This window comes from Rhinolophus ferrumequinum, chromosome X (assembly GCF_004115265.2).
Source record: "Rhinolophus ferrumequinum isolate MPI-CBG mRhiFer1 chromosome X, mRhiFer1_v1.p, whole genome shotgun sequence".
Taxonomy (NCBI): domain Eukaryota; kingdom Metazoa; phylum Chordata; class Mammalia; order Chiroptera; family Rhinolophidae; genus Rhinolophus; species Rhinolophus ferrumequinum.
In genome coordinates, this window is record NC_046284.1 from 86,271,144 (window position 1) to 86,283,419 (window position 12,276).

A 12,276-nucleotide genomic window follows, 5' to 3' on the forward strand; every position below is an offset into this window, starting at 1 on the left:
GCCCCCGCGTTTTCACTCCGCTCCCTTCCTTCCTTCCCCTGCTCGCCCAATTAGCGCACCTTCAAGTAATCCTTCCACGAGTCTCTTAGCTGTTCTGTGTGATGAGCCAAGAGTTCTTTGATGGGTTATAGTTCCCGTTTGTAATAAGATCCGGAGGAGAACTCAGAAAGTGCGCCCCGCTGCCGCCATTCCTATGACGTCATCCCCTTATACCCAGTGTTTTGAACTCTACATCTGTCAGATTGCTTGTCTCCATTTTATTTCGTTCTCTTTCTGGTGCTTTGTTCTGTACTTTTATTCAGGACGTGTTTCCTTATCTCCCCATTTTGGCTGCCTCCCTGTGTTTGTTTCTATGTATTAGGTAGAGCTGCTGTCTCCCAGTTTTGGTAGAGTGGCCTTATGTAGTAGGTGTCCTGTGGGGCCCAGTGGTGCAGTCTCCCTGGTCACCCGAGCTGGATGCTCCAGATGTATTCCTTGTGTCAGTGATGTGTACCCTCCTGTTTTGTTGAGCCTTGATTGCTGTTTGCATAGCAATGGGAGGGATTGACCCTTAGGCTGGTTGGTTGTGAGGACTGGCCAAGACTACAGTGCAGGAGCTGTAGTTCAGGTTCTGACCCTATAGAGCACAATTCACTTTAGCAGGGCTCTGCTGCCTGCCCAGTCTGCCCTTTGGGTGTGTCATTTGTGGATGTGGTTGGGTGGTACTCTGATGTGGTCTAAAGCTGGCCACTAGGTGTGTTGTTTTGGGGGCATCTGGAAAGGGGCTCTGTTGCAGCCAGGTTCATCTTCTCTCTGCCTCTGCCCTTCCCAGGGCCACATGTTATGAGCTACAAAGCGATTTACAAATGTTTGTGAATTGTATTGGGCTTAGAGGTGCCTGGGAGAGGCTAAGCTGCAAATCAAGGCTGGCTGCAGCTAGTGCTGGGCTTGAGGCTACTTAGCAAGAGATACAGGGCATACTGAGGCGAGATGCTGCTTTTGGGGAGATTGTGAACCTTTGAGAGATTTTAAGAAAGTTGTCAGCATGAGCCAAGAAAGGCCATTTGTATGGAAAAGGCATTGGAAGCAGCTTGGGTGGGCCCAGCAGTTGGTTGGGATGGGGTCTCAGGGAATAACCAGGACAGGGTGAACGGTGTTAGCTAGATTGATGGAGACGCAGATATGGTGCTCCCCTGTGTCTGTATGCTGCGTGTGGATGGACTCAATAAAGAACAGTGGTGCCTGCCAGCCCTCTGTCTGGGAGAAAGCTGCCCGTCCAGCCCTCGGCCTGCAACCAGACAACTCAATTCCTCCCATATGTCCCTGGTACCTTTCAAGCTGCTGCCCCAGCACTGGAGTTCAGAGCAAGTGAGTCCATCAGCGAGTAAGACAATGATTATCATTTGACAGTAGAAGCAACTAAAGTGCAGCAATGTTAAGTCATTTGTCCCAGGGTCACACTGCTAGCAAATAGAAGGAAAGGGAAATATTTAAGCCAGGTCAGCTGACTCCAAAGTGCCCACACTCAGCCACTCTGTGATACTGAACCCCATACAGGGATGGCTCCCAATAAACGATATTTCTATTCTCCGTTGTCTTCAAAGTGCTCAGGTTGAGGGGTAACAATATCTTATGCACATAAACTGAGCTTTTGCATTTTCAGTGCACATCTAGAGCGGCCTACATAGCCCTTCTTCTTCTGAAACAGATGAAAATTCAACCTCACCCTCCCACCCCCTTCTCAGACACTGGAATCCAGGTGGGCATCAGGCCTCCCAATGACTGACCAACTGAGGACTGTTGATCTTTGGTCATCTCAGGTCCTAAATCCCTGGGATCATGCCCCTGATCCCTCTGGCTCCCAATCACTGACGAGCAGAAGCCACCCATGACTGGACTACAGGGGCTGCCAGATGACACTTCAAAGTCTCCAATCACTGACATGGCCCAGACTCTTCATATCATGAATCCACAGTGGTGGTGAATTACTACATTCCAGAGAGGGCCCTTGGCTGCTTTCCATGGGAACACTGAATAATGCCCAGTGCCACATCCCCAATAGGTTTCCAATAATAGATCTTCCCAGACTGCCAATCACTGACCCACATGGTTTCTAAAACTGACTTATGCAGAGACCAGCCACTGACCATTCCTAAAAGATGTTATGGCTCCCATTCCAGAAAGCAACCCAGTGTCCCTCACAAAAATTACTGACCCTCCAGGCACTAATTGCCAGGCTCCACATCCCCACAAACTTAGTGACCTAAAAGAACATACACTTATTATCTCATAGTTTATGTGGGTCAGGAATCTAAGCACAGCTTAGCTTGGTCCTCTGTTTCAGAGTCTCTTAGGTTGCAAACAAGGTGTTAGCCAGGCTAGGGGCCTCATCTGAAAGCTCAACTGAGGAAAGATCTGCTTCCAAGCTCATTTATATGGTTGTTTTCAGGATTCAGTTCATTCGGGCTATCAGGCTAAGAGCCTCAGTCTCTTGCTGACTGATGGCCGGAGACCACCCTCAGTTCTCTGTTACACAGGCCTCTCCAACATGGCAAGTTGCTTCACTAAAACAAACAAGGGAGAGAGCCTGTTAGCAAGACAGAAGCTACCAACTCTTGTAATCTAATCACGAAGGTGGTATCTCTTCAGTGTTAAAGTATACTATTGGTTAGAAGCAAGTTACTCAAGTGGAGGGGATTACACAAAGTCATAAATACCAAGAGGCAGGGATCATTGGGGGCCATCTTGGAAGCTACATTCCAGAGACCATAGAGAAATAAAGACTCCGATGCAGAGATCCTATATCCCTTCCCAAAATACCATTTTTCAGTCAGAGCAAAAAAATGACAGTTTCAGATACGAAATATTTGAAGAGTATTCCACCAATTTACTCTACTTGAGGAAAACACTGAAAGAAGAATACTAAATCAGTAGATAGATCTCAAAATAAGAGAGCAAAACAATGGTTAGCAACAACTATTTTGGTAAAACACACACCCTTGGGTATACGTTCCTATAGCTAAAGTTAAACTATGATAGATAATGTGACTGAGGATTTTGAATAAAAAATGTTAAGTAAATTTTTTTGAAGCAAAATTGACTTAATATAAGAAAAACAGTCTTCAAATAAGCAGTTTAAATTTTTCTAGAAAAATCCATAAGTAATACTGTTCATCTTGGTGAGGCAAATAATGGAGATTAGAGCATCTTTCTCTACAAAGGTCTAATTATAATCTGATTAAATAATAGAGAAAATATAAATTATGCCTGTTAGAAATGACAATGTATATAATTGGACAATTAATAAAAATAAAATTTTCCAAACTAATGAAATGCGGAGGAGGGACAAAAATGACCAAAAACTTCATTAAGCTATTAGGAAGAAGAAAAGGATAAAAGTTGTATTTAGAAAATAGTAAAATTGGTAATAAGCATGATATAATACAAACAAGGTAAGATTATCATAATTACACACATTTAAATGGACTGCATCTCAAGACACAAATGTGGGATTAGGGCAAAAATATACTTATACACAGTCACAAGAAGTATATCTTAAACAAAAAAGAAAAATGCAAAATAAAGTTTTAGGCAAACATACACCAGGGAAGTGGCAGGAAAATAAAAGTAGCAGTAGTGATGTACTTATAGAAGTAAAATTCAAAGTGAAAAGCATTCCACAGACAAAACAAGGAAAATCCATTAATGGCATTGTGCAAAATGGCCTGAGATAATACACTTTATGATTCTCTCCGCCACTCCCACCCCCCCAAAAAAAAAACAGAACCACAAGGAGAAATTTGTTTAAAAATATTGTAACATTTATTCCATCTTTTGATAACAGCTAAAGTAGATCAAAAGAGAAAAACATCAGAGTAAAAAAACCTTAATTATCAAACTAGTTTGAAAAATCCTAGTGAACAAACAAACAAAAACTTAGACACAGGCTACAGTATAGTAGTTTCCCGAGGGAAAGTGGGGGAGGAGGAAGGTAGAAAAGGGTAAAGGGGGTCAAACATATGGTGATGGTAGGAAACTTGACTTTGTATTGTGAACACACAATGAAATATACAAATGATGTATTATAGATTTGTACACTTGAAATCTCTGTCATTTTATTAACTGATGTCACCCTAATAAATTTAATTAGGAAAAGAAAAAGTCCTAATGCGTAATATGTACCTAACGGAGAACATAGTTTCTTCTCTTTTATCTATGAAAATTTTACAAAATTCAGTTGGGTGTCCGGACCACAAAGAAAATCTTGAATAATGTTTACAAGTTCATATTCAACAGGCTACATTCTCTGATGATAGTAAAACCATATTTCAAAAACAAGAAAGAAAAGACAGTCAAATTACTTTAATCAGTTAGAAACTAAGAAACTTTTCTCAATAGCTAGGATCAAAGTAAGAAATCAGTTCTGAAGTTGTACCTTTCATTCCAGAGTTCATAACATACAGCTTCATTTAGAGGAAAGTATATAACCTCAAATCCATTACTATATATAAAAAGGAAAACCAAATATAATCGATTTAGCAATTTGGATTTGTCTGTGGAATATAAAACAAAAGGCAACAAACAGAAAACAAACTCAGAGGTAGAGACAACAGAATGGTGGTTACCAGAGGGGCAGAGGGTGAAGGGGGTCAAATATACGGTGATGGAAGGAGACTAGACTTTGAGTGGTGAGCACACAATAGAGTATACAGATGTTGTATATTATGGGTATTATCATGTATACCAGAAATCCATCTAATGTTATTAACCAATATTATTATCCCCCCAACAAATTTAATTTAAAAATAAATTAGAAAAAGAACAAGCTTAAGCAAACACATGAAAATGAAACAAAACAAAAAATCAAGAAGTGGCAACTCACAAAAAATGAACGCTTAAATAAAATTAACTTATGGAGTATAAACAAAACAAAAGCTGATCCTTTCAAATAATTGATCATATGGATCAGCCCCTAATTGATTAATTCCATCAGCTGATGAAATTTAAAAGAAAGAAGAAAACTACAATATTCATAATAAAAAAAGAAATGTTGCACTAGACAGGCAGTAATATAAACTAGTTATAGTGGAATATGAGGTATAAGACTAGAGCAGCATATTTAAACATTTAGGTGAAATATGCGAGTCCCTGAGGAAAATGTAATTGTGAAAATTAATGAAAAATTTATAAAGGGCCCACGAGTATAGAAAAAGTAGGAAAAGTAGTCCAAGTCTGTCATTTGACACATACCAGTACCTACAGGCAGCATTACTAGACACACCTCCACTGCACAGAAGGCCTAGGTAGGCCTGGCAAAGGCAGGTGTGGTAGAGGTCCCAGTCCCCTGCTGGCAACCCTATAGGTGTGAAATGGGCATGACCAGATGGGGATTCCGTGGACAGGGAAGGCAAGAAAGGGTCTCCATAGCAGGGTGTTGGGGAGAGGAGGACAGGATATGATGGGAAGGGCTGAGGGAAGACAGATCAGGACTAGACTGGCAGGCGCCAAGTTTGACAGAAAAATCTGGGATCTCATGGGATGGTCAGGAATAGAACAAGGTGGGTGGCGGCGGGACACAATTGCCATGACATCTTGAATTGTCTTCATTGTCCCAAAGTCGAAAAATCAGGGAGGACTGGCCCACACTCACCTATCCCCCATCTCAACATTTTCCCAACACCTCTGGCCTGAGGAATATTAACACTTACACAGAAGTTGGTGAATTGGCTGTGCACTAATCAGGCACCAACATGATGGCCTGGGATGGGGGACTGCAAGGAACAAGGGTCAGGACTGCCAGCTCCCCTTCGTAAAGCGCCATCTCCCCTGACAGACGAGGACCCACTGAGCACTGAGTGGGCATCACTTCATAGCCACCCCTGCATGGGCACTGGAGCCTGCTCCTAAATACAGTTGCATTGTCACCCACCACCATCAGAGGTTGAGAATTGGGTTTGTGGCCAGAGAGAGACAGGTTTAGGGGCCATCAGGGGACAGGAAAAGGCCTTGTTCTTTCAAAATGTCATTAACAAAATGTTGGGCAATGGGAGATGAAGGCAAGGCAGATCCGCTGGCCCCTCCCAGGTTCAGGGAAGGAAGAGACAGAGTGATGGAGGAATGGAGGGAGGAATGGGAGAATTTTGAGGACCCCTCTCCCAAGGAGGGGTAGGCAGAGACAGGAGACCAAATGGTGAACAGAGAAACACAGAGACACTCTGAGATGCCCTGAGAAAGAAGTGGTTAAAGAAACTGGTGTGTAGACAATTCGTGGAGTGTCTCCCTTGCACAGGGTGTTGGTTACAGGACCTCAGTCGAACAGGGCTCAGCTGTCTACTTTGGAGCGCAGGTCAGAGGTGAGCGGGTCGTGCTGGACTGTCTGATGAAGCATCAGGGCCACCAGACCTGCCCGGTTCATCATAGCTGTGCGCACCTTGTGCTCCTGCATATTCAGCTCTTCCAGTTTCTGCAACTGTGGGATGTGAGCATGAGACAAGGAGTCCGGGATCCTATCCCACACGCCAGCCCCACTGAGTATTGTAGCCTACCCCACGAATGCGCTGTAGGTCCACCTCGGCACGCCTTAGTTTCTCCCAGCAATAGTGGTGGTTGCACAAGCGTTTGGGAAGGTGACAGAAATTATCAGTGAGTTCAAAGACATTGTGCACTAGTGGGCAACCACACACCTCATCATCCGGTACCTGTGGGGAAGAATGAAGAATGAGGTATGGAGGAAGATAGCAATGGAGGGTGATCAGGCAGGCATGATGACAGGAATAGGGGAATGCAGGGCAGTTGGGAAGGAAGGAGAGAAGTGGGGAAGGAGCCAGCAGGGGGACAGACAGGAATTCAGTGATTAAGTAGAGAAGAGGGGGCAAGAGGATATGGTCAAGCATGGAGGGTGGAGGAAGAAGGTAAACAAGCAGGGATGGAGGCATGGAAGTGATCGGGCAGGGAGGACAGAAGAACAGAGCGATCAAACAGAAAGGAAAGGAAAGATGGAGGGAAGGTCTGACAAGGAGAAGTAAATGAATGAGAGCTGGGAAGGCCTGGAGGAGGTGAGGAATGAGGCAGGGAGGGTGGAAAGCATGGGGGCTGGTTAAACAGGGAGGAAGACGGGATTTAGGAGATGACAGGCAGGGAGAAGATGATAGGGGGCAGTGAGGCAGGGAGAATCAGAATGGAGGGAAGTGAGAAAGTGAGGAAGACAGGGCTTGAAGGTGTCCATGCACACAGGAAGGGACGAACGTGGGGCGGTCCAGCCGCAGGTAGGAAAGGAATGAAGAATGGTCAAGCAAGGAAAAGAGAAGAATGGGGAATGGTTATGCAGGGAGGAGCAGAGGAATGGAGGGTGGGCCGGCAGAGAGAGAGAAATGTGTGTTGGGGGGGGGGTCAGGCAAGCAGGGTACGAATAAACAGCAGTCAGGCAGAGAAAAGTAAGAATAGAAGGTGATTGGGCAGTGAGGAGGGGCGAAGGTGGGGTGTTCAGGAAGGGAGGAGGGGACACACAGGGGTTGGTCAAGAAGTATGAAGGCCACCAAGCAGAAGGAAGAAGGAAATAGGAGGTAACGAAGCAGGGAGGAAGAGAGGAATAGGGTGGCCAGGCAGGGAAGAGGGAAGGAATGGAGGGTGAGGAAGTAGGGAAAGAAGAGTCTCACCTTGGGGTCCTTCGAGTGCTCAGGGCACAGCACCTGGAGCCGCTTACAGTACCTCTTAGTCTGTGGGTCATACTTATCACAGAAGAGCCTGGTGGTCCTGGGGAAAAGTTGAAAGTGAGGTGCTAAGGGTTAGGAGGAGAGAGGTCCTACCTTGAACCCTGACAACACTTTGTCCCCAACTGCGCCCACACCCCGCCCCTAACCCACACACGTCTGCCTCTGAGCCCACCCACGTCCTGCCCCTGATCTTGCCCACCCTGCTCCTGACCCTGTCTACACCATGGCTTTGACCCTGAGGAGCACCCACACTTACCCCTCAATGCAAGTGGGGTATAAGGACCCGAAAGACGATTTGCACTCATACTGGGAAGAAAGATTTCGAATGGGAGGAACTGAATGTACACTGCATGCCTGCCCTCCCATGGCAAAGTCCCAAGCAACACACTTGCAACCTGTGGACCCTATGCTCCTGTCCGCCCAGCCAATGGCCCCCACCACCGGCTGCTGTCCCAATCTTCGCCCTCCAGCTGGGCATGGAAGAAAAGCACAAATGGGCAGAGCCATGGATGTGTGTTGCATTCCCTTCTACAACAAATACCCAGGCACCAAACCTGCCCCCTCCCCGTGAACCCCACCCAGCCGAAAACACCCTTGCCCCGTCTTCCCCCTGCCAATGCCCCTACCTTGGCAAAGCAGCGCTCCATGTGACGCAGGGCGACACGCATATTGGTGGATTGCCCACAGGAGACACAGAAGATCTGCAGGCGACTGCTGTCCCCGCCATCTTCGCTTTTCTGCACAGGACAGTGAAAGAACCAGTGAAGCAGTGCAGAGTGGGGATGGGTAGAGCAAGATACCAGGTACCTTTCTGCTTCACCCTACCTATTCCACTCACCTCCTCATCGTTGTACACAGCCTGCTGCTTGCCACGCAGAATTATGGCCTCAAGTTCATGGAAATGACGCTCCATCTCCTTTAGATAGGCTTGGGTGTCCTGCTGCTCACGGTGGATGCGCTCAAGCATTTTCTTGCCGTGCTCCTCAGCAATGCAGGGGCTGTTCTTCCACTGCTGGATGCGCTGGGGCAGGATCTCATAAATGCGGCTGGGAGGGGAGACAGCGAGAAATGGAATGGGTAGGTGGGGGCAATAAAAGCAGAAGAAATGGATGGGGGACCAAATGGTGAATATATAGGATAACAAATGGCAAATGAGTGAGTGCTGTTGAGTGAGTGGGTGATTGAATGGTGGATGGATGGGTGGATGAGTAGATAGCTGGGTGGGTAAATGATTGTAAGGGCGGAGGAGTTGTGGGTTGGTGCATGGAGTGTGGTTAGTTGGTTCAGTGGGGGGGTAGATGAATGGTGGATGAATGGTTAAGGGGTGGATGGACTAACAGATGGCATAGATCGTGCCGTACTGTATACCCTGTTGTTTAACCTCCAGGTGCACTCACTCAGCTGCCAACTTCATGCCACAGGCGTCTGAGCAGTATTTGGAGCCTGGCCGGGTGGGATACACACAGCCAGGTCCCAAGCACTGCTGCAGCGGGGCTGGGTCCTTAGCATCCATCTGCTCTGGCTGTTTCCATTTTTCCATGGGCTTCCACTTCTGCTGTTTCTTCTTCTGTGAGACAAGAGTGGTCAGGGCACAGGTAGGGGAGTCGGTGTCAGCCCCCTCACCCTGTACCCCTGCCCTGCGTTCCGCTCCTGTCCTCTACCTCCATGCCCCCCATTCCACCATTTGTCACCTTCCGCTCCACTTTTTTCTTCAAATGTTCCATTTTCTTCACATTCACTGCCTGCTTCTTCAGTGCAGGATCCAGGCACTCCTCAGTGTCACTCATCCAGGGCTGCAGGCCAGGAAAACGCTGACAGGTCTTTCCAACTTGTTTCTTACCTGGTCTTTGGACATTCCCTGCCTCCTCTCTCCTCACTGCTGACCCTCTCTGTCTTCACTTTCCCCATCCTTCCACCCAGGGTCCCTGCCATACACTCATCAGCCTTTGACTGTGAAAAGTCCCCTATGCGGGGGGTGGAGGGAGTGTGGGGGGTTGGCCGGTTCGCTCAGTTGGTTAGAGCGTGGTGCTGATAACACCAAGGTTGCCGGTTTGATTTCTGCATGGGCCACTGTGAGCTGCACCCTCCTTAAAAAGAAAAAAAAGTCCCCTGTCCTGGTATAGGTTTCAGTCTTGAGGCAGGTCCTTTTCAGACAACAGCTGGAGTGTGGCTATTGTCTGAGGTGCCTCCTTTACTGCCAGCGGCACTGCCATCAGCTGGGTGGCATGCCTCAGAAATGCTCTGCCCGCTTGCATGCCTAGTCTCCCCAGGCCCTGTCTGCCTGACCTTGCCCTCTTGGATACATTCTGTCTTGCCTGACATTCCCAGCACCGTGGCACACATACACTGCCCCAGGGCATACCCAGCCCCACCCCATGCCAGGCCCTGCCCCTTCCCAGACTCACAGAGCTTGGACTCTGCAGTTGGGGCAGCTGTGGTTGAGTGGCAGTTGCCAGTGGGACCCTGGCAAAGTCTCTGAGGGTATTATAGGCAAGAGCTGAGGGGCAGAACCTCACACGAGCTCCACTCCCCCATCCACCCTGTGTCCTGGACTCACCAGAGACCAGGGATTACAAGTAGCTTCTTGCGCTGGTGGGAGGAGGGCTCTGGGTCAGCACTAAGTAGACGGGGACAGGCTCACCCTGTTCTAACACTCGTGGCCTCAGCTTCTGGCCAGTGTGGCAGGGGCCCACTGCACCTGCCTGGATCCACTAGATCTTGTCTGCTTGGGAATGATTGGCACTATCCGGCCTTGCTTTCCCACCACATCCAGACACAGACACCTGGCTGGTCCATGTGGCCCCACTTTGCCCACCTGAATTCATAAGGGCCTGCCTATCTGCCCAGAAAAACTAGACTCCACCCCCTTTCATTTGCTCGGTTCAGCCTACCCGGCCCCACCCTCCAGAACCCACCTGCTACCCTGCTGGCCCTGCACCAGGGTCCCATACAAGCCACCTCTGCCCAGCCCACTCAAACACGCATGGCTCTGCCCCTCAGACATGCTCTGCCCGCTTGCATGCCTAGTCTTTCCGGGCCCTGCCTGCCTGACCTTGCCTTCTCCTACACATTCTGTCTTACCTTATGCTCCCAACCCTGTGGCTCCCGTACACTGCACCAGGGAATACCCGGCCCCACTCCGTGCCAGGCCCTGGCCACTTCCCAGACCCGCACCACCTCATATACCCCTCCCCCATTCCAGCACCTACCCGGTTCTGCCTTACCTAACCCGTGTTGAGCGAGGCCAAGCCCTGACCCGCTGCCACACTTGCACACGGCACGCCATGCCGTCTGTCCTAACTCATTCACCTAGTTTAACAATCTTTATTCTGAAACGTATTCCTCCCGGTACCCAGTAACACCAAGTAAAGTATACAAATGTACACACACATTTTTTAAAAATGTGTGTGTGTATGCACACACACGCAAACAAATTTCTACTCCGAGTGCTGAAAAGACCAAGCACACACACGAAAAGAATATACACATTTTTCAATACGAATTATCAGTTGGAAAACTCATACTATTTTCGAGCTAGAAATGCAATATCTGACCCTGGACTTAGCCTTAAAGGAAGTCTAAACACATTCCAATGGATACGCATCACACAGGGTGCGGATAAGTTACATTAGAAATTAATAAAAGGCTTAACTTTTGAAAATCGAAAGGCACTTCTAAATAACTTTTGATAAAAAGAAAAATAACTGAAATTAAATGCATACCCAATTGTGGTCTCAGATGGAACTTTGAGGTGAGACTATGAGAAAAGAAAGATGGAAATTACTGATTGAATGATTCAAATTAGAACGAATCCCCATACTGGCTCCAAATACCCCTATTTCTAACCCCCAAACCCCACTTACCAATAGTTCCTGCAAAGCGCTTCAAAAAAATATCTCAGTGCCCAGCGGGCACTAAACTATGGAGATCCTGGTGGTAAAAGCGTTGGCAAGGCTGTTAGAACTACTTTGTCTCCAGCATGAACCCGGTCTCGACTCCTTCGTGAATGTGTTGCGTTTGCACATGCGCAAGACCCCATGCAGCGCTATGAGCGCGCGAAAGTTCAAATTGCGTTGTTACCCAGAAACCACATATATTAAGTGCGTGCCTGCACGCCTACGTAGAAACACTTGTCTTGTTATGCCAGCACCTCACTGTTTTACATATTGGAGTGATCCCTCATTGCATTATTGTATGTGGCAAGAAATTGATCCCCTTACCATTTCCAATTATTTTGAATAATTTCATATTATTACTATTTTACTATCTGCTATTATTTTATGTTTTTGTCCTCTCATTTTCTTTTTTTTTTAGTTTCAGGTGTATAAAACAACATAATCGTGAGACACTTATAACCCTCACAAAGTGATAACTCCACAGTTTACTGCCCATCTGACACTGTACATAGCTATTACAGTGTCAGATGGCCATTGAATATATATTACCTGTGCTGCTGTACTTCACATCCCCTGACCATATATATTATATATATAATTTATGTATTAATATTAGTAATATATAGTATATATAATATATTAGTATTATACATAAAGTATATGTATTTAATCATAGTTGACATTCCATA

The 12,276-nt window shown here is 46.8% G+C and overlaps 2 protein-coding genes across 2 annotated transcripts in view; one reads left to right on the plus strand and one right to left on the minus strand.

Moving 5' to 3' along the window:
* The window catches only part of UXT (ubiquitously expressed prefoldin like chaperone), an 89,140-nt gene that overhangs the window by 22,876 nt on the left and 53,988 nt on the right, over positions 1-12,276 (plus strand). The gene's annotated exons all lie outside the window — the stretch shown is intronic.
* Positions 6,302-10,977, minus strand: LOC117016723 (CXXC-type zinc finger protein 1-like). The gene is made up of 9 exons (XM_033096368.1): positions 10,948-10,977; positions 9,383-9,484; positions 9,089-9,258; positions 8,530-8,737; positions 8,318-8,428; positions 7,948-7,997; positions 7,635-7,731; positions 6,525-6,677; positions 6,302-6,448 (listed from the first exon to the last, which is right to left on the minus strand). The coding sequence occupies exons 1-9, from the start codon at positions 10,975-10,977 to the stop codon at positions 6,302-6,304; spliced, it is 1,068 nt and encodes a 355-aa protein (XP_032952259.1).

Bases quoted from the DNA above. Each gene is read 5' to 3' on its own strand.
- LOC117016723 (XM_033096368.1), bottom strand. From the start codon at position 10,977: ATGGCGTGCCGTGTGCAAGTGTGGCAGCGG. The intron at 9,485-10,947 runs GTCAGGGCTTGG...CCTGGCCTGCAG, and splicing joins GTGTGCAAGTGTGGCAGCGG to CCCTGGATGAGTGACACTGA. The intron at 7,998-8,317 runs GTAGGGGCATTG...CTTTCTTCCCAG, and splicing joins TGGAGCGCTGCTTTGCCAAG to TATGAGTGCAAATCGTCTTT.